Here is a 22,602-nt window from a genome sequence, read left to right on the forward strand (position 1 = left end):
ATTTAGAAAATTATATCTCTAAGACAAAATTTTATGACTTAAATTTCTAACATCTGAATAAAAATATGTATCCATCCTTTATCTGCAATTTAAACATAATTCTTTAATGTTAAATATAAGTTTTTGTTAGATTAGATTCCGTGGTAGTTGATTGTCAGTCTATTCCAACGGGATCCAGCAATTCGTTGAGCAAATGTCTGTCTCCAGTTTTTCTGTTTGTTTAAGTCGAGAGAAACTCCTTGGTATAGCTTAAAGGGACCTGTTTTTAGTTCCAATTCTCAGCCATATACAGGGTGTCTCAAGGTATATGGATAACGACTTTTTCTCGGAAACTAAGATAGCTAGAAATAAGGAAAGAAAGAAAAAAGTTATGAATAATTACCTTGTTTTACAGGTATCCCCAAAGGAAATAGTCCATAGGTGTCAAGTCCTGTGAGAGAGGTGGCTACTGAATAGCCCCCGTGTCGATATAACACCATCAGGCATTGGAAACATTTGGAAACACGCCCATCAAATTTCCTATCGAGATATCTCTTTACATGCCTGATGGTGTTTTTTCTTTCTTTTCTTATTTCTGCTTACCTAAAAGCATTTCTAAATCTAGGTGAATCAGGATCAAGCCGGGATTGCATCTGTAGATGAACTAAAGAAGAGAATAATAGATGCCTGTAACTCGGTTAAAGCCGAATCTATTTCTTTAGCAGTAAGGGACCATTGGCAGGAAAGATTCAATTAGTGCAGTTTCTAATTTTTTTCTTTCATACCTATAAACGCTATCCGCTGTCAGGCCCATGGGATGATGCATGAGTAAATTCAGTCTGGCGAGATCCGTAAAGAGGCTTCCATTTTTCTAATGGCCTTCAGGCCTTGTTGGAGTAATGTTGTATTCAAGTTAGGATAATAATGAACTTTTCGCCATTGGCACATACCAATTACAAAATTTGACAGGGGTGCAAAAGGAGCTGTAGTTTAGCGTTACTAGCCACTCTTACAGACATGCCTTGTGTAAAAATAATTTGAGAAAATTTGCCAATTATTACACAGTAAGAGAAAGTCCTTTGAGTGTTCAGATAATTTTTTACACTAACCTCAGGAAAACATATTTACAAGATGCAAAACGCAAACATTATGATTTCAACATATTCTACATTATGAAAATATTTCTTAAGCGAGCATCTCCTAAATCACGAACTGGAGAAAAAGTTATATCTCTTTCAAAAATAATATTCTAAGTTGCCTCATATATTTACTGCTGCTTGAGAGAACACAATGCAACCTAGCTTCACTCTCCTCGACTTTGTACTCATATATGTACATATAATTTTGTAGGTTGTACTTGCCATAAATGTAATAATAACTTTGTCTTCTGTAAGGAAGAAAGACACCACAAAGAAGATATGTTTTAGTCTTGTATTCGGTCGATTTAATTTTCTTTTGCCTGGCTTATATATAAAATTCTTTTTTTTTTACCATTGTAGTTAAAAATGTTTTCTATCTTTCATTACTTGCTATTTTTTTGTATGTTATTATTTACTGCTTTCAAGTTTACACTTTGTAAGCAAGGAGTTGTAAAGTGGAAATGTATAAAAAATAAAAAAGAAAACAGTGCTGCAAAATTAAATGTTAATAATGAAACAATGGGAATAGAAATAATAATTGAGACATTTCAGCAAAACAATTCAAATAACAAAAAAGATTTTCACATTTGATTAAAAAATTATAATGGTAAACATGAAAAGAAAAATAAAATGATTATAATAATAATCAAATAAAGTAAAATTGGCTTAGATCAAATTTTATGTTTAAAAAATTAATAAAATAATCATTATATTACTACTTTTAAAAGACTAAAATGATGTAATTTGTATTATATTTTAAGTTTTTTTAAAAACATTATTATTTATATTAACACAATAATATTTTGCAATAAGTAGAATGAAATTCTTTCTTAATAATCACAATAATATATAATTCTGCTTATCTTCCTTGCAGAAAGTCATTATTTCTTGTATGGCGTGTAACAATTTACAATATTATTTATATTTATATGAGTATAAAATCAAGAATAGTAAATCTCGTTTAAATTATCTCAACGGTAGCTGGATTTATTTTATAGTTATTCTATTTACGGATCTTTCTTATCACATTTCTTTTTGTAAAAGTACTTCCAACTTCTTTTTTTGCCCTTGTAATGGCACTTTATTCTTCATGATGAATGTATTTTTAATGCATTCAGATCCAGTATAAATAAATCAATATTATGTGAGATAGAAGTGGTAATTCTACCTTTTCAAGAGGAATACGAGCAATCTATTTCGGAAATGAATTTATCAGAATAGAAAAGTTACATATTCATAAAGAAAAAAAAGTACAAGGAACGAAGTTGTAAAACTAGAACAAGGACCAAATTGCCGTCTAAAAATTCTTCCAGGTGAAGAATGTTGTATGATAGATTATTATAGCCTTCTACGAGGCTTCTAGAAATTGCAGTTGAAGACAAATTTAGGTCAACAGATTAATATTGAGCAAATAATGATTAATTCTTTTACACTGTAATGTGGTCTTTTACAACTTCCAAAGTCACTACCTTTGTCAGGGCTGTAATCAGAAAGTTAAGAATTTTAAATCAACTTCTAATTTGCGGGACAATATAAAGTCTTAATAAGTGATTTTGTTTCATTAAAAAACATAGAAGTTGTAGATGGACAGAGAATTTTTTCGCGAAAACTGCGTAAAGGCCACGTCACGTATGAAAATATACCTGATTAATTTAAATCGAAAGATCATCCTCGAAAAATTGATTGCTATTAGTCTATTATCAATGGATGAGTTCCTGAATTATAAATAACCTAGGGGCAAGTTATCTATTTATAGATGCCCATGTAGGTGGCGTCGCTGTGGGTTTGGTGATACCGGTGTGGGCTGCTGCAACTAATGATTAACGCGAACGTTACTGGATTCAATTCCCTGACACAGAATTAATGTAGGTGTACATGGATATTACAAAGTAAATATGCCACTACAAAGTTCAGGCTACCTCAATTATCGCTAAATTGAGCGGACAAATTTCACCTGAAAAATGAGATGTTATTATTGCAACATGTTGCATCGGTTTGAAACGAATCCTTTTCTGTGTTCAAACATCAATCACATTATTTTGAATTCATTAGCCAGCGTATCTTATGTTTATTGAAATTTGCTTTCTAAAATTTTTATATTTAAAAAAAAGGAGTTAAGAGAAATAGATTTTTTCAATATCCTACCTAAACTATAACAATTCACTAACATTTATACATATTTTGCGATAAAATAAACCATCCTCGTTTATTCAGAGAAGAAAAAATTTAACCATTAAAATTAATTAAAGTTTTTAAAGAGCTAGCAGTTCCTTCTGGATTAAATTTGGATTCGTTTTCAATTGATTCTAAATATTCATCACCTTTGTCTGGTTTGAAGTGACACGCAGGAGAATAAATAATTTTTTAAAGTTTTATGTAAGAAGGTTTACTGAGACTCGACAACTCTCTCGGCTTTTGAAGTATTACTAGAGCTTTCTCAATCATTCAAGGATTTAAAAAAGAATACTCTGAAGATGTGCCTCTAAGTTTTATTGCTAAAGAAATCCGTTGTTTGTGGATGTGTATTTAATCAACAATAACTTTTATTAATAACCATATTGGCAATTGGTTTTTATTTCTGCTACTAAACCTACAACTTTATTGTTGAAAATAAATATCTTCTTCTTTTGAAGGTTTTATTCCATCATTCCAGGCTATCTGTTTTCATCCATTATTTAAGGTGGCCACTCCACTTGATGTTCTCTTCACCATACTCTCAGACACAGAAATCTCTAAATTCATATTTTTCTTTATTACTCGTTAGTTTTTTTTTTCTGCCGGGTAGGAAAACCCGCAACTGACTCTTCTAACCATTAGGTTCCTTCAACTCCATTATACTTGATTTTATACCTCGTTTTTTGCTAAGTTATCCTACTTTCTGCCACGCTACGTTTTCCGGAGAAAGAAAGTATCGGACAGTTATTAATAATAATATTTTTATTGTTTTCAAGATACAGAGATCGTAGCAAGAAAAGGGTTTCTTACAATCGTTTTATTAATAACACAATTTTGGGAATTATACTATTGTAAATTCCTTAACATTGTTCTACTTAAATACAATTCAAATTAATATTAATAAAAATATACTTATAAATTACTTCCACTATTCTACACTTATTTTCATTATTAGATGCAACTTTTTCCTGTCTAGGGTGCTTTTTAATGGCAAATATGAACTATGAGAGTATGCTAATTTTAACCATGTTAATGCTGTATTATAGGTAGTCTTCTCGCATTCCATAATCACTTACACAAAGGAAGTAAGTGTCGAAGAAAGGGTTTAAAACAAAAGTTACGATCATAAGTTGTCCTTTCTACAGCAGTTTATTTTTAAAATCATCCGGACTATTATAATTTCCATCAACAAAATCCGAATTATCCCAAAATTCATTTGTCTTCATTTAACGCCAAAGCTTTCTCAGTTCATAAGCCTTATTAGTAAAGGTGAACTTCCAGTCTGCAAATATTAACAACATTGTTTTAGAAGGTATTATAATTATGTAATAAAATCTATTCCATCAGCTATGAATTCTATTGAATAATTTACATGGCAAGATAGAACGACCTGATTGTATTTTAATATAAATGTAGGGGGTATTTTTAGCCAAACTCAACAATAATTTAAGCAATTTTACTTTACAGTGTTGGAATAATAAACGTCCTAGATTTCTGACATATACAACAGTACACCCTATGATAGAGAGTGCTGACTGCTGCTGAGTTTGCTCTTTTTCTCCCAGCAATCAGAGCTAAATCCTACCGATAGCTTTAGCAGTTCCAAAATAGCCACAGAGATGTTGGCTAAAAAAAGACTAGCTAGCCTATTTAAATTTGCCAGAGGTGAAAAAGAAACCATTAAGTAATGGAAAGTATGCACCTTTCAATTATTGAGTTATTATTTACTGCATCCTGAATAAAATATATGCATTCGGCCTGCAGAATGTACAATGTGGCAAGAAATTTCTAGGTTTTAAGGTATGCTTGATCTCCTCAGCAGATCACACGGCCATCGCCGTTTTAAGCAACTTGGGTAGCTGTCGAGGTGGGAAGTTAAAAACAGGAAGGACTTAAGCTGCAGGACTGGGATAACTGAATAGATTAGTAAGGAAGATTAGGAATCGAGAGGGTATTCCTTCGGAAATAAAAAGTATGTTGAGGTCTTTTATGGAGAGTATTATTGGAAGGAGGACTTTTGATTGGAAGTCATTTTTGTCATATTTTGACGATATATGTTTCTTTGATAGATAAATATTCTCGTTGATTTTAGTTATCACAGCATTGTGAAAGAAAGCAATCATACTAGAATGGACGAATTCATGGATAATTCCTTAATTCAAGTTTCCATTTTAAAAATTTTGTTGTCTCTCTTACTTCCTTGGTATTACAGCCCTTGCAGGGCTTTAGCCTCCTCAATTTTTTCAATTGAAATTTCGAGACGAGTTAAGGTTTTGCAGGAAAGAGTTGTCGACCCTACACCCAACCACCGATACAATGGAGAATTTTGGATTCAATGGGTTTACTCCCTTTGCCGAAGCTATTTCCAAGGGAAGGTAGCCCTTGGGTGTATAGTGTGTATGCCTTACTGTTAATGTAGTGTAACTGTACTATGTCCCTATTGTAGGGTGAAAGTGCATGGAACACTATGCTAGGAACCCGTGGTATTGCAACACCCAAGAAGCTGCATGCAACAGCGACCCTCTGAAAATTCATTATTATTAATGATGGAAATTCTATTAACATTTGGTAATGAAGAATTGTATTATTTTTTTTTTCGCAGAAGTGTATCAGTACTGGTTGCAATATTGATGGCAATTGGTACCATGTACGAGGCAATATTGGAACGAAGGAATCGTAAAACTCGTCTTGAGAGGTCGAACAATAATGATTCATCGAAGGTCGCCATAGATAAGTTAACATTTGAAAAGGAACAATTATCCCAATCGGACACAGATTTGGTTACGTCTACTGATTCAAGTAAAAGTAAGTGTTGAAGGTAACAAACTGTTTACTGCCAGTTACTTTAAGTAAGGTAATTAAACGAAGGGTTGGAAAGCTGGTGCTTGATAACTCACTGATTTTTTCCGCGGTATCTTTTATTTTATTTGAATTTTCACACTCACAACGGTTTTAGTGTAGCACATTTTTTGTATTTTTGGTTGTGTTAAATCAGAGTGATTATGAAGAACGTACTACTTAAAGAAATGTGCTAAAATTTGCAGTTATGGAACGTTGATTTTATCCGTTGTAGCACGGATTTCTACAATCATCGGAGGCAGAATAACCAGTTTAGAGTCGAGATTTTGCCTTCTCTTATGTTACCGTCTCGCACTCCGAATAAGGCAGATCACTTCAGGGATTCATTACTTCTAAGTTGATCATTATTCCACCATTTTACTTACACTATATAGTCAATCTGACTGTCACATGTTCCCAGCACTAGTTTCTTTCTGCTAGTCTAATAGCGGTCGAGGCTAATCTAGCGTCCCAGGGCAACACTCATGATTAAATGTTATGTAACTTAATACATTAGTATCACAATTTTTTTTAGTTGGTTAATCTAACTAGATTAACAACTGTTCAGTTTAAACTCGGTACAAATCACATTAGTCGCAATCATTAAGCATTTTTGTTGTTTTAATTTAAAGCGCGTCAACAACTGAGGGGTAATTGGCGTCCCTAGCTTTTTTAAGTGCACTGCCGGTCTCTGGACAGTGTTCTCTCGTTACAGAACGTTCATCATCAGTCAGAGGCTGCTAGAAACCGAAAATCTAAGAGGCCAACTGTTGAAATGGAACCCAGAATCTCCGAGTTGGAGTCCAGTATACGCTAACCTCTGAGCTAATCCATTCCATTATCATTCGTTGGATAAAACATGCTCATTCGATGCAGGCTCGATACTCTTGAAAAGGGGTTAATTTGAACTAGGCCAAAAAATAATCTATTTGGAAGAATTGTAGTTTTCCCTATGTTCAATAATATTAGCAGAGTAAAGAGATAACACTTCTTGTGGTGTGCACAAAAAGCTTTAATAAGCAGTAATGCAGTAATATTAAACTAGATAAACGCGATTTAAATAGTCATGTATTAAGTTTTTAATTTGTTACACTCAGTTTTAGAAGACAGCAAGGAGATTTTCAGCATTGATAAAGTTCCATGCCGTTACAACTCATTTTAAATCCACTTAAAACATTCGCTTTACCACTTCTAGGAAAGTGAAACATTAATGGCGATTTTATCAGAATAATTTTCTCTTGGATTCAGTTAAAGTTTTGTTTAATTATTTGAATTAAGAATAGTTGAGTGCCACATCTATAGATAACTATTGTTTTAAGTGGTTGGTAGCAAGTTTTATTTGTGTCCTTACTACAAAAGTGAAAACAGACTGGAAGAAAACTCTTATAACAGTTGAATTTCCTTTCCTTCTAGCTGCCCGGGTGACCCTTATTATTAAGACAGAAGACTTGTTTCTTCAATCTTTTATTCTTGCTCTTAGTTAAAGAAAAGGATGAGAGAAGTGACTCTAAGTTCGGTGAAGCGGCACTTTCGATAAGGAATATAATGCTGGGCCTCCGGAGTGAGATATATATATATATTTACTCTTCTGTGAATATGTATGTTTTAAAGTGGTCCTTAGTCTTCTCAGAGATGCAAGATAAGGCAGAATGTCCTTTTCTATTTCCACTTTGTAAACTTGGTGATTCCTACTCCTTGAGTTACTTCCCTAAATATTTTAATCTTCTTTTCATCTAACCACATTCTCTTGATTGTAAACATTTTGTCACATTTTTAAACATGATGATGTAACCATGTCCGACCCTGGACTAGTTGGAAAAAAGTTATTTAAAATTATTTCTGTGGTTTTGTAAATCTTTTACTATGAAATAATTTAAAATTTAGAATCAATTATTGACTAGAATTGTCCAGCATTCTATTTATACAATATCAACTTCAGCTTAAATTTTTTACATTTCAAAACTAATTCAAATAAAGTTTAATAAATATAGAATAAATGGAACTTCCATGTTGATTTTGGGTTTAGATATCCGATTTTGTGTACATAACAAAGATTATCTGTGAAATCCACTTATTCAGAATGAGTTTTAAAAAAGTTTATTAGCGATAAAAATATTTTCGATAATTTGACAACTTAGTAAGTAATTCTCTTAGCAGTAAATACAGCAACGTACCTTACATTACTTCTATAATCCCGAACGTAGAAAATAATATTTTAGTTAACTTCCTAAAAAAATTAAAACGAACTTCAGTGGCGGATGAAAGCAATCACATTATAAATTGGCCAGCAATCAAAAACTCATGTGTCAATCAGAGTCAGATGACTTTACCGTTTAAGCTAATTTGTTTTTATGTTTAACAAGTATTTCTTACTGCTTATTTTATTTTTACATTTCAGATCCTGGTAAATTTTGCAATTTGATTCTGTCATTTTCTGTACTAAGTAATGGAAGAAAGATATTAGACTGCAACGGTGCGCCAAAAGATGCATTGACATGTGTACATGGAATTAGATTCATGAGTCTTGCCTGGGTAGTCATGGTGCATACATTTCTACAGGTGTTTGCTATTGCTGGTAAGTTTAAAGTTAGTTTTTATTTATAATTAAAGCAATTGATTTAATCTCACGTGATTTTTTTTTTAATTCGGTTACTATATTTAAATAGAACCAACATAGATTTATGATGATAGTTTATTTTTAAGAAGGTGCCAGCTTAGGAAGACCGAGCGAAACATGAATGCTGGTTATTATAGAGGGAATGGTAGCTAGAAGCCTTCGAGAAACGGATTGGAAAGACAGAGAGTTTGGATTTTGACCATTTGCGCTTTGGTTTTAGGATTTTTTGTTAGGAAACTGCCACAAACGAATAAATAAATAAATCTATACATATATATTTAAATATTCCTATTTAATCGTGAAAGTGCCTTCATTTGAATAGAAAATGGTCCGCATTACCTAGATAGGCTGAGTGTTACATTGCAGGGCGTGAAAATAAGATTTAGAAATTTAGATCTTTCTATTAGTCATTCGATTACAAATGTTGCTGAATTTAGTTTTTTAAGTTAGCATTTCTCACTTCTTGAAGTGACCTAATCACTAACATCTTAATCATATTTTCAAATAGTTTACTGTAACTGTGAAGGTTATCCTTTCTTCGGTGCTTACCAATGCTGTTCATTTACAAAAGCTCTTAAAGAGACGCTAGAATTTCTTTAAGTTAAATCATTACACGAGTATAAAGTCTTCATTTTACAATCAGTTCAAAATCTGCATGTTCTTAGACATGTTTATATTAATTATTTTCGTGTTGACTAGGCGATACTTTCCCAGTTAATTTTTGGTTTTTAGAGTGGAATGAGGAGCAAGTCTGTGGCTGGATTTCATATTTATTTAAGTTCTGATTCCATCACAACTGTTGCTGGAAAAGGAGTCGGTACATATTGCTTTTAGGGAATTAGAAGCATAAAGGAGTTAACGAAACATTGTCTTACATTAATCTTAATCTTCAATTATGTCCAGTGGTTTTTTAGATTAGTTCCCCAGTAAATATTTGAGAGATTTAGAATTAAAGATAATTCGCAATATGTTGGCAGACTATAAAGTTAGTCAGCTGGAGAAGATCTATATTTTCGTTTCTTGGGAGGTTTAGAAGGGTAAGAGCCATCAGATCTTGCATAATCTTATTGTAATAACATTAGCAGTCGTAAAATAAATAAATAAAAACTTCCCTCAGTAGATTAGTCCCTTCTAAACCTCCCTTCTAAACCTCTCATTCTTATTCAAGAAGTAGAAGTTGGTAGCTTCTTTGATATATTAAGAAGGACCTTTTTAAACTGGCAAACGTCCAATTAGCCATGTTTTAGTAAGTTCCATTTTGTAATATGCTTTTCCTCATAAATCAACGGTAATTTTTAAAAGATAATTGTATCTCCTGTAGAGAAGTGGTTCAATGAAGTAACTTTTTCCTTGATGATTTCTTGCTACAGTAGTGTCATCATGTCAGTTTTGTAAAAGATGATTCACTCAGGTTTGTTTTCACAAATATTTTGAAAAATTATTTAAAAGTATACCAGTTTCAGCAAAGTTCTTATAAGATGTCAGTTACTAAAAAAAAAAGTTACAAATTGTTTAACAAAACAATTCTGAATATCAATATATACTCGTAAAAGTATCAATTCCATTTTGAATCTAATGGTTACTCAAGCGAAGGTAAAATATTGATGTTTTGTGAAGGACGTAGTGTCGTCGTAAGAAGCAATGGGTTAAAGTAATGTAATCTTACTTTCTTAGATTTTATAACATCTTTTGAAATGTTTTCAATAGTTCAGTAAATGGTTTCAGTTAGTAGTCACATAAATGGAAAACGATTGAGTGGTTTTCGTAGTTCACGAATATAAAATTTTTAGAAATCGCTTCATAAAACTGTTTTCAACTTCCCTAAAAATCCATATTCTGTAACAAAAATATGAACGACCAAGTATTTTTTTGACCTGATTTATAAGAAAATATGGAAAACAAAAATTAAGTGATATAGTTCCAACAAGAAGCCATGTTGCAGATTACAAAGGATTGTTGCGTTTTCTCCTGCTAAAGGCCTATGCTTTACGTTGCTTTTCACCTAGTGCTTTTAGAATTAGATTCACACACAAGATGGGAGCAGCTCCAGCTAAAAGTGTGCTGGGGTCAAGGTTGCGGATCAAAAGACCTAATTGGCGTTAAGAACTGCGGTGTAATAACTACATATCCCGAAAATAAAAATCAACGAAAGTAATAGGATTAAAAAAAAAAAAAAATGCATGTCATTTTGCGATACAAGCGAGCCTCGTTTGTTTTGTTCGTTTCCTTTTAAAGCGCTCAACAACTAAAGTCATTGGCACTCGGTGCTTTTTTCATTGCACTGCCAGCCTCCGGACAGTGAGCTGTAAGAAGCTCCTAGGAAGGGCCATCATCTGGATTCGGACCAGGGATCTCCGCGCGGGAATCCATTACTAATTCCACATAACTAATTCCTTTCCTGAGCCACTAATTCTAGAATTTTTGAAGTTTCAGTAGAAAATGATTATATTTAATTTACTGTGACATTGATTTTATTTAACACGCACTGAACAAAAGTCCAAGTTCTCTCTTTGTTGCGGATCTTAATTTTCAGATTTCTTTTATTTCTGAGTCTATGACAGTGTCTGGAAGAGATCACAGTTCTTTGAACTGAGTGGCCAGAGTGGCATGCCTGTTAGTTTGGGGCGATAATGGCCTCAGCGACGGTTGTTGATTGGGATCTGAACGTTTCTCGTATTGTTCTCTTCTCTTATTGTCCTTCTCTTTCTACATATCTAGGCTTTGAACTTGGTTTGTTGGTGATAAATTGCCAAAGTAGGAATTATTAAATAAGTTAATATTTTATTATGTATTTCTTTATGCATTGATTTTTGAAAGTTATTCCTAGTTTAACTTAATACTGTTTTTGTTGAAATGCTTTAATTGATTTTGCATTAGGCGATTAATTTGTTTGTTCTAATTCACAGAAAACAAAACCATGAGAAGCGTGGCAGAGAAAAGGTTTATGTTTCAGACAGTTGGAAATGCAACATTTTCAGTAGACTCTTTCTTTTTTATCAGGTTTGTTATTTATTTAATTATGTATTAATAAATACAAAATAAATAAATGATCAAATTATATATACTTTACATTTAGCATATTTCGAATATTTTTTTCAATTTATTTAAATTTTTCCCATCTACACTTTTATTGATTGCAATGTTTTTTACATGCATTGATGAAAATCGCTGATAGCCGCAAATACTCTAAATACGGTTATTACAAATTCGTAATGTATTACCAATGCAAACTATGGTCCTTAGCTGACTTACAGAATCAGAATTTATAGTCAAATTTAGATAAGCCGTAATCTGTACAATCAGAATTGTTGCTAATAATTAATGAGTTAATATTGGCCAAGTGTGTACATTGGCTGAGCCTGTCCACATTGTTGTAATTTATATTATCATTGTTATATAAACGACACTTATTAATATTAAGATTACTGCTTAATAAGGCATTAGTGGAGTTGCTTATTGTAGCAAGCTTTGCTGTAAATTCTGTTGATTCCAGTACACAGTTGATTAGCTTATTTATTTCAGTACCATTTTTAATTAGTAGTCAATTAATGTTATATTATTTGTTATTTTGCGTTATGTTATTTTACAATGTTGTTTTAGGACTTTAGAATTAGTATTTCGATTCAGTACCTCTTTTTTTTTTAACTGAAAATTTGAATTTTAACTGAATTTCTTTACGGTACAAAAAAAAAGTATTCTACTTTACCAATACACTACCTTATTTAAGTTAGGGAGATACATCTTATGCGACAACATTAACATCTGGATTCTTGAACTGCGATAACACTGTTATAGCCCTTAATCTGTCTTAATTATTTGATTAACGATTGTAGAAATTTTATTGTTATAGTGGTTTACTGGTGGCCTATTTATATTTCAAAGGAGCGACCAAACCGGAAACAGACGATGTAGGCAAACCAGCGTTAAGGACACCAAGACCTCCTCGTCCTCTTCTGGTTGATTTGAAACTATTAGCAACCAAATTTTGTACCTTTCTTGGGTATAGATTTATTAGGTAGGTGTTAATTGAATATTTACCTTGTTATGCGATATTGTTGTTATTGCTGCCTGTACTTGTGTGCTTCTCTACTTGATAAAGCTTCCAGATTCCAATGATGTGTGACACGAAATAAACGAATGTCAAATGTCAAAGTGAGCCTCGAAGAATAAAACGAAATTGTTGAAGTTTGACGTGGAAGTAATTAATTTTCCTTTTTCTATTTAACTGTAATCCACACCCACTAATAGAATCTAATATTGGGTTATTTCACTTACTTGGAAAAAAAGGTGTTAATGAGGCACTTTAAACTAATACCGTCTATCTCTAACAAAAAAAATAAAAATAAAGAAAAAATCTTCCTAAAGCATTAAGGACTTGAAAAAAATTCATTAAAAGGAAAAAAAGTTACAAAATAAATTAAAAAAGTTTTAGAAACTCTGCATTACAGCGTCATCTACATAAACAACGAAGGAAACATAATTCCCTTTCATAAAGAGCTGCAAAACGATTATGACTTTGTTAGGTTTTGTTTTCAAACTATAATTTAACAATATTTCTTTTTCAAGTTTAATTTCTTTTTTAACGGAATGTGCATTCTTTATTCCCATTTTGACGTTATTTTATCTACAGTTAGTTAATATGTCTCATATTTTTAAGCATGCAACATTTTTAATATTGCTTCTTAATAATAAAGCCATTAAACCGAACAAACAAAAAATTAATGCTGAAACATTAATCGTAGAAATCTATTGTGCCACTACTGCTTGTACATAGATTTTAGGAGACATTGTAAATAGCCAGGTTTACCCTGATTTTAGCTGAGCAGTTTTCTTGCTGGTCATATTCGTGAGTTGGGTTGATGGTCGGTTTTTGACTTGCTGCAGAGTCTTAGGTTCTGTACTCAAAGCGTCACGTCGGTAATATTAAGCTAACGTACTACATTCATTTTTTGAAGTCATAGGACTGCAATATCCATTAATGGCTACCTATTACGTAGCACGTTAGAGGACACCCCTTGACAAATAAATAATAATAAAAAAAATTAAATAAATTACGAATAACTTCAGATTATGTAAATTAAAATTGAAATATCATGCTTACATTTAATTTAACCGCACTATTGGCTTAAAGAAAATGAAATTTTAAGTTTGATTTCAGATTAAATTATAGCTTCTAATGGAAGGCTATGGAGTATAGTTTCAAATAGTGAATGTTGCGAAATAAGTAATACCAATGAACTCTTAGGGGCACTAACTTTGTCAAAAAATGATAAAATAAGATATGTGAAAATCATAATAAAATCATCCACTATTGAATCAACTGATTTATATTGATAATAATTTAAAAGGGAAGGGATTACCTATTAGCGTATTGGATCCCCACGCCGAGGTCCCGGGTTCGAATCCAGCTGCTGGCCCTTAGATTTTCTCTTCCTAAGAGCATCTTACAGCTTACTGTCCGGTGATAATTTAAAGCTCGCCTACTTTATTTTAGCAGAACACTGGCTTTTACTTGACCCGGTGAATGCCCAAGCGCTTCACGTAATATGAAAGAAAATCGATAATAATACGTAATCAAAGCTAATCTAAAATAAGTTGAGTCTCAATGGATAACGAATAATCTTTCAGAGAGCAACATTTAAAGTATAATTTTTACTAATAAAGACCGTAATATGTTAGATAAATCTTTTAATTTTTTTGGTTCGAATGACATGTAACAACATTTGTGTTGCTGCAAAAAAAAATTAAAAATATTTTATATTTCGGCTGTGTGGAAGTGAATAAATTGAATACATAAAAAAAGAAAAAGTTAGTTTTTCTCTTTATTCAGTTTCATTTAATGAGGTTCATTTTATTTACCATGCTTTGAACATTAATCCTTTGACAACCAAGTTATTTATTATTAACTGTTTTATATTAGGGGTACCCTTGATATTTTACGATATTTAGCCATTTTATTTTCTTAATTTTTCCCTTACTTTTTTATTAACATGAGGCTACTAAGAGATCTCACGAAATAAATATGTATTATTAAGGCAAATAACAAAAACTCACATCTACCAAATGGTATCCTTTCCGATGCATACTTAGATAATGTCTATAGTTTCACTGAATTGTAGCAACGAATATGCAAATTAAAAACATATTGATTAGTGTAAAATATGATTGTAATCACAATATTAATTTGTTTTATGCAAAACTACTTCATTATTTAACTTGAATTACTTTTTCTTTGTGGCATTTACAACACACATTTAGGTACAAACCAACTATTTTAAAACAATTCAAGGCTTCATTCCCGTATAATCGTAGTAATGATAAAAACTCTCGTCTGGATTCGATCATTTGTCCATTCACAATTAGCTTTTATAATTATTAAGGTAAAATTGTTCAACCCTTCGATGACAACCAACTCTAGAAATATAAGGCTATAAAATTTGTTGATATAGCTCCCAAAGCATGGGTTTCATTTATTACATAATATAACATTTATATTAGATAAAAAGAAGAAAAAACTTGCAGTGATCATTAAAGCGAGGTTTTATCATTTTGTGCAGGGGCGTTGTACATCTCCGACCTTTAGTGGGTATAAGCACAACCCACACAAATTTTTGGTACTTCTACCGAAATATATATATATTTTTTTTTTTCATTATTCTCATTACTTTAAATTTCATGTGTATGTAAACAAATAGCAGGAAGTTAATTTATAAAATGTTCGGTTATAGAATGGACATTTTGCTTGTTTTAATTGCCAACATTAGTATTGGATTTTCACCAAAAGTAATAAAACAAATGTTAATAAAATGATTAAAGAGCGCCAATAACCTTAGGTGTTGACGCGCCTTAAATCATTAAAAATAAATAAAATAAATGAGTAAATATTCTATTTATTTTTCATTTTCAGGTTAACACCGGCTTATCTGTTTGTATTAGGATGCGCTGAACTTACCATGAAATGGATTAAAAACGAATCAGTATTTGAACCAGTATCAAATGATAATATTAATTGCCATAAGTATTGGTGGAGAAATGCTTTGTACTTAAACAGTCTTTATCCTAGAAAAGAAATGGTTGGTTGGACATTAATATTTGGAAACTTGTTTAATAAATGTACTTAATAAATATTTTATTTCACTAAATAACAATATTTCAATTCTGTGTATCAGTGTATGCTGTGGAGTTGGTATCTGTCTAACGATACTCAGTTTTATGTGCTCGGAACGATTCTGCTTTTAATTTCTTCAAGGTATATTAATATTCAGTAATTATATGGAGTATAAAAGTCTTTGCGTTTTTCTACAAATTAGTTGAATGATTTGCTAATTTTAATTTATCGATGTTAGTGTACTTTAATCTCTTAAAGCCTTTTCAGCCAAAATTCATTTTTCAATTTGTGACGAATTAAATAAATATGTTTCGACAGAATGAGATTGATTCAGAAAAATATAGAATCGCGTAAATTTTTTGAAATTTAGATGATATTAAACCTTTCTTTCCAAAAAAGTTTACAGCTACATCTAGTGTAGCTCCAGGGATATTGTAAAATTAAGGGGGCCAATGCTTTGTCAATTCGAAGGTACAGCTTTGCTCCAGTATTTGAGGGAAAGGATACTCAAAATTCAAAAAGTTTACTTCGGACCGTGCTCCCAACTTCTTTAAAGAAAAACCGTCGAACAAACATTAGAAAACATGCAGGCTGGTTAAGAATATCTCATAGTACTATGAACAGACGATTCCAGATATTGGAATGGTCCAAAAGTGGCAGGACCATTCCCTACGAATTATCACCTCAGTAAAAAAAAACTAACAGGCTAATAGCCGAGTATCCAATCCTACTTAAAAATCCACATTATTTTTGGCTAAAAATCAAATAGTCATTTTGTTTAGAAAAGTTAATACCTACACGAAATATTCAATTCTAAACCTTCAAAAAGCAATCAAAAACATTTGTTTTCTGAACTGAAACTATTTCATATTTCAATTGTTATAGTTTAGAAATTCTAAGACTAGATTCTTCTTTTTCTTTAATCCTTTATTGAAATTTACAACTGCAATGATTTTATGTACATGAATGTACTGTTTAAAATAAATCTTACATAAACAGATCTATAAATTAAATCAAAGATCAGATCTAAGTCAAAACTCACTGCACTTATAAATCTCTGAAACAGCCCAGCTATTAAAAAATTAATGTTTATTGACAAATTATTCTACACTGTTGAAAAATTTCTAGCAATAGTACTATAAACTCTGTAACACACATTGATTACTTTTTAGCCAAGTTTACTCAGCGAATGTCAAGTTATAATAATATTATCGCGAGTGTAGGTGGTCTGAGGTTGACCTAGCTGGGGGTTACATGAAGGTCCCAGCGAGTGGGAGGGAGAGCCCACGCTAGGGCGTAGTTTGACTTCATTCACACCTCATCTTTGCCCCATTAAATAAATCCCACAAAAAAATTCATTTAAGCTGCACTTTGAATAAATTTTCCCCTTCGTAATCCCAAATATGTTTTATAAGAGTTTTATATTGCTAGTTTAACGGTTTACTCCTCTCCCGCCGTAGCCTAGTACCCAGACGTCCACTTCAAGCACTTTCCAAACAAAAAACGACATATTAGTGTTCAAACATTTAAATTCATAAGAAACTGATTGCAACTGCCAGAAAAAGTAACTTTGGTAAAATATTTTATTGATGACGTTCTTCTGGAAACCTCTGTCCCTTTTAACTGGAGCTTCTTCAGGGATATAGTTGTATGCGTATATATCTAATTATTCTATAATCAATTTGCTTCTAAAATTGTAAAGTTAAGGGTTAAACTACAGTGCTGTAGAAGTGTCTCACTGCATTATAAATGATTCTTGCATGTCATTGGAATAGTGACAAAAAAACTGTAGGACTACGACCCACAAATTGTCAAGTCAAACAAGTGATGTGCATTTTATATTAAGAATGGTCAGTTTTGTTAAAAAGTGGGTATCTTGCTCTAACACTAAAAACGTAGCGGGTTGGCGAATCTGCTCTTCCTGGGCTTTGTAGGAAAAGGTTTGCGAAAAAGATTATGGTCTGCGAATGTGAGGGATAATTATTTTCCGATAGGGAAGCGATCGAAACTGAATTCTATGAGCAGAGGTGACTATCTGGTCGAAAAATCCCTCTCTTTAGATAGAAGAAAGAAGCATTTTAATGAACGCCTGTCCATGACCATCTCAAAAATTAATTAGCTATAATTGGAAATCCTTTCTCATTCCTCTCTTAGCCCAGACCACGCACTTCGTGCTACCACTTATTCCAATTTCATAGTTCATTTTTTGCTGGGAAAAACTTTTACTACGTAAGTAGAGATGAAACAGGTTATATTGAATTCTTTTTTCCAAAAAGTCTTTATGGTACAAAGAGGAATTGAACTACTGACACAAAATTGGGTAGAAAGTGTTCTACTCTAAGAATTAAATGGCAAGTATTTTTTTTTAACTCATTAATGTATAACACCCATAAATGCAAAGATTTTTGTAACAACCTAGAATTTAATTAGGGTGAAGGGACCAGTAATTGACTGCTTAAGAAAAAATTCGAGTTTAAGATAGAATAACTTCCGTTATTTTGACTCCAGGTGTATTTTGTAAAATTGTACCGCTCCAGTAGGATGTATTTTATTTTATTAATATTTTAAAAGCAGTAAATTCGATCTTTATGTCAACCAAAAATAATTTTTTTTGAAAATATGTCAATGACCCAGTAATTGACATACCGAATTTTCGGTGGAACCAGTGTTTGACATGGGGTGGGACTAGTAATTGACATACAAATATATTCATGAAACGACATAAGGTATGCATTCAAAATCACTTTTAAATCTAAATAAATCACTTAAATCACCTAAATCACTTTTTCAATTAGATTTATAACAAAAATCAGTCTTATTCATAATTCATTACAATCAGTTTTTAAATAGGCAAACCTAAATAATCTAATATTTTTCAACGTTACCCTTTTTTATGCAGTTTTTGACGATCAACCCTTACACAACTGTCCTAGCGGACAGTTTTAATTAAGTCCAAACCAAGACAGGTAATTTGAATAACAGCCCTTACTTTCAATAGTACCAAGGAGATATTAGCTAACTTACTTGTTAGATCGCACACAATGTCTGTCGGCTCGCTTTTATCTCTTTCTCTCCGCTCTCTTATCCTTTCAAGTTTCCGCTAAATATTTTGTTACTTAAACCTTTTTTTGGGAACTTTTTTGGTTCTCACTTTACCAAACTCTCTACTTCCGATTAGACTATGTGGTCACATCCTTGTTTCATTCATTCCGCCTATAACGCTGCTACCGATCGTATCTACGCGTCTTTGAGTTCGAGTTGTTGGTGCCTTCTAGTAAACCAAATTTCTCCTACACTTCCCTTCTTTTGGAGCGCTTCGCTAATATTTTCCACAATCTGTGCTGCCAGTGTCATTTGCTTCGAAACCAAACTATCTGAATGTAAGTCATTCTTACTTTCTGCATCTATTCAGTATTTTATAATTTATTATTACTGAGTTACCTCTTGGGCACATGTATATATACATTGTGTGCACGTTCATCGCGCCCCGCCATAGGTTGTAAGCATTCGCACTTATAACAGTAATAAATAAATGAAACGTCAATGAAAAAAAAACTAGATTAAAAAATATATATCTGTTATTGACTCTTTAACTTGGAAAGGATAGGTATTAATATACACATACCTACAAATAAACCACTGATATTCACATAACTAGGTAACCAATTGACAAAAATATGTGTTACTAAAATAGGCACACCATAAAAGAAAAAATGAATGAAAAAACAAAATATTTTTTCGGAATCCATAGGAAATGAACATCATAATATATCTTATGTAATTGATAATTAGCCACTTGAAATCACAAGCCATTTGAAAACCTCACACATCAACGGTTTTATTAAATTGGTAACGTTCTCCATAAAGTAGTACAGGGCGATCCAACCTTCACGTCTTTGGGGATTAAAAATGGTTTTCATACCGATTTCATTTTTTTTAAATACAGTTTAGCCTATTTAGCCTATGGGATGCTATATATTCGTCTTCGGTCAACATGTCTGTTAATTGGTAAATACAATAGATCTTACAATCTTTTTAATGTTATTATTGTGTAACATCACAAAGTCACCAACTCTCCACGTATATTTGATTTCGCACCTGGTACTTCTCTTGAGGGAGCTTCACTTTTCCTCTGGCCGTTTCCTTTGATGGAATTCTACGGTTTAGCCATTTCCTCCCTTTCTTCTTTGTCATGTGGCAAGGACCCAAAACTGAGGGAGAATGAGAGATTTTCCAACTCCGATAAGTGGGTGTCGTTTTTATTAGTCACGTAGGCCTCGTGAAGCTGTTCGGCGATCACGATTATTCCAGTTTGTTGTTCATACCATTGTTGATCTCTACAGAATAATCATTCTGCATGCCCTCTTGAAATAAGGCGTACATTTGCTAATTCATTAATTTAAACATAGTTTGTTGGAAGTTTTACTATTTATTTTGCCGATTTTTATCAATGATTTTATTTTACAATGTATTGAATTTTTAATTATAATAAAATTTATCAACCTATCTTATCATTTTCCCTGGAAGTCAATCACTGGTCTCAAACAAAAAAGCTGTAGGACTAGTAATTGACATACATGTCAATTACTGGGCAGATTGCCGTTTCAAGGACCAGTGATTGACAGCCCAATTTTAATCCTCAATGCTTCTTATAATTAAAAAAAAAACTACATAAATGAAATCTACAAGTAATACTAATTATAACAGAACATTGATAACCTCACGAATATATGAACAAATAAACGAAAAATAAGAAAAAAGAAAAATTATTTTCTTATCAATCCTCCTTAGCAACGGCTTGTTTTTTCCTTGATTTTGAACTTTTAACACAAATAACCTTCCACTGATACCAAGGAACCTTCCAATAATTAATATTTTTCTGGAACTGCTGCCCAAAGGCTTCTTAATAACGAAACTGAAAGAATCACCACTAAAAACGGCTCATATCCCTTATAATACCAGTCTATTTCTGGTATGTCAATTACTGGTGCCCAGTCAATTACTGGTCCCTTCACCCTATGTCATTTTGCATTACCATATGATCTCAACATTCTTTTTAACATTTTTTTTTTTTAAGTTTGATTTATGGGAGAAATTATAAAGGAGATTGTTAATGATGTAGAAAATTTATTATTTTATCTCTAATTTTATAGTTTCATCAATCATTACGTTCTTTCTATTCTCCCAGCTCAATAGAAAATTAAAATTAAAAAACTTCCTAAATTTTGAAAGAAACATGATTTTGTTGTAGGTTCTTCCGTGTTGCAACCGCTGGACTGATTCTGCTGTTAATTAGCTCTTCTGTTACTACAGCCTTGATCTCACTCAGTCATGACCACATTGTCAGGTTTGAGAATTCATTATTTTTTATTTATTTATTTTTAGCTCTTTCCACTAAAGGAAGTATTACATTGTGCCAAATTTTCGATGTTTAGTTTTAACCTAAACACTTGTATTTAGGTTTGTGAGCCCAGGCGACTGGTTTTTAGAATAGTCTAATCCCTCCCTCACTTTAGGTCATTGTTTATGAAAGGTTAGCTAAACTGGATACTCTTACGAAACCCTATCGTTACATAATCTTAATCTTAGAACCGAAATTAACACTTTTAGAACGGATTTTTTCAGTTTTATTTGAGGTACTCATTGTATACTTGAGATAATGATTGCAAACTTGTAGCACATTTTTTTTTCAGGGGAAACATTTTCCCCTGAAGATGTATTTTAGTTTGGAAGAATGGTACTTGGGAAGAAGGCCTGAAGTGTCAGTTCTGTGTATTATGCGGTTTTACTTCCCATTTTATTTTGGGGTTTAAATTATTAAATTCATTAAATGTGTTTTAAGTTTTTACCAAAAGAGCAAATCTTTTGAAAAAAAAATTGTTTAGTTCATCTTCTCTATGCATTATCGCTTAAAAAACCGCTTAACTGCGGCATAGATGATATTAAATACCTGGTCCTCTGCATTACACATTGCCGGATTCCGGTAAGTGGACTCTCTCTGTGAGATACATACATTCCCTCGGCAGTTTGAAAACTAGTTATCTATATTTCATTTATATTCTTATGCAGATCTACTTGTAGAAATAGTGACTTACTTTTCAACGTTATTTGCTTTATGTGCATATTAATTTGTATAAGAATTAATTTAGTTTTAATTTATTACTTGTCGGCTATATTTTTGTATCTCGTGGCTGTTAATTATGTCAAAAACTACCTAGAAAAATGAATTTTCATTCATAAACTTTTGCCACACATTACTTTTTTTAAATTAAGTGAAAATTGACTGGTATATTATTGTGTTTCAGTGTATCAACACCATTTATATTATTTGATGAACTCTACGATAAGCCATGGTTGAGACTGGGGCCCTATTTGGTTGGCTTAGTGACAGGGTGGTTTGTACATAGGATTAAATGCTCCCTTAGGATTTCAAAGGTATGTTTTTTAATTCAATAGCTGTACATTTAATTCATTTGTAGCTCTTTCTAAAACAATTATTTTACATTTATTCTTAGATTTTATTTAATTATCTCACTTTAATGAAACTTGTGATCCCATTTAGTTTGTAAGCTAGAACTACCCTTTCCCATTTATCTTCAATTCTGCAAATAACTGTTACAAATAACTATCTTTTATTTAAATAAAACTTTGTGCCTCCAAACTTCCTAAAATGGAATGGCATGAAAAATGAAAAATAAGTTTAGAAGTACAAGTTATTGAGCATTTCAAAAACTGAGTACAGACCA

At 32.0% G+C, this 22,602-nt stretch overlaps 1 protein-coding gene across 2 annotated transcripts in view; it reads left to right on the top strand.

The window, feature by feature from the left end:
- The window catches only part of LOC141460526 (nose resistant to fluoxetine protein 6-like), a 158,173-nt gene that overhangs the window by 130,271 nt on the left and 5,300 nt on the right, over window positions 1–22,602 (top strand). For both annotated transcript variants that reach the window (XM_074140631.1, XM_074140632.1), the window contains exons 5-12: window positions 5,896–6,098; window positions 8,530–8,706; window positions 11,655–11,748; window positions 12,599–12,763; window positions 15,656–15,821; window positions 15,918–15,997; window positions 21,108–21,203; window positions 22,162–22,291. In XM_074140631.1, coding sequence (XP_073996732.1) covers window positions 5,896–6,098; window positions 8,530–8,706; window positions 11,655–11,748; window positions 12,599–12,763; window positions 15,656–15,821; window positions 15,918–15,997; window positions 21,108–21,203; window positions 22,162–22,291 — 1,111 coding nt within the window. The remainder of the gene's footprint in view (window positions 1–5,895; window positions 6,099–8,529; window positions 8,707–11,654; window positions 11,749–12,598; window positions 12,764–15,655; window positions 15,822–15,917; window positions 15,998–21,107; window positions 21,204–22,161; window positions 22,292–22,602) is intronic.

Source organism: Rhodnius prolixus, unplaced genomic scaffold (genome assembly GCF_049639745.1).
Source record: "Rhodnius prolixus isolate KJV_2025 unplaced genomic scaffold, Rpr scaffold_1, whole genome shotgun sequence".
NCBI classification, from domain to species: domain Eukaryota; kingdom Metazoa; phylum Arthropoda; class Insecta; order Hemiptera; family Reduviidae; genus Rhodnius; species Rhodnius prolixus.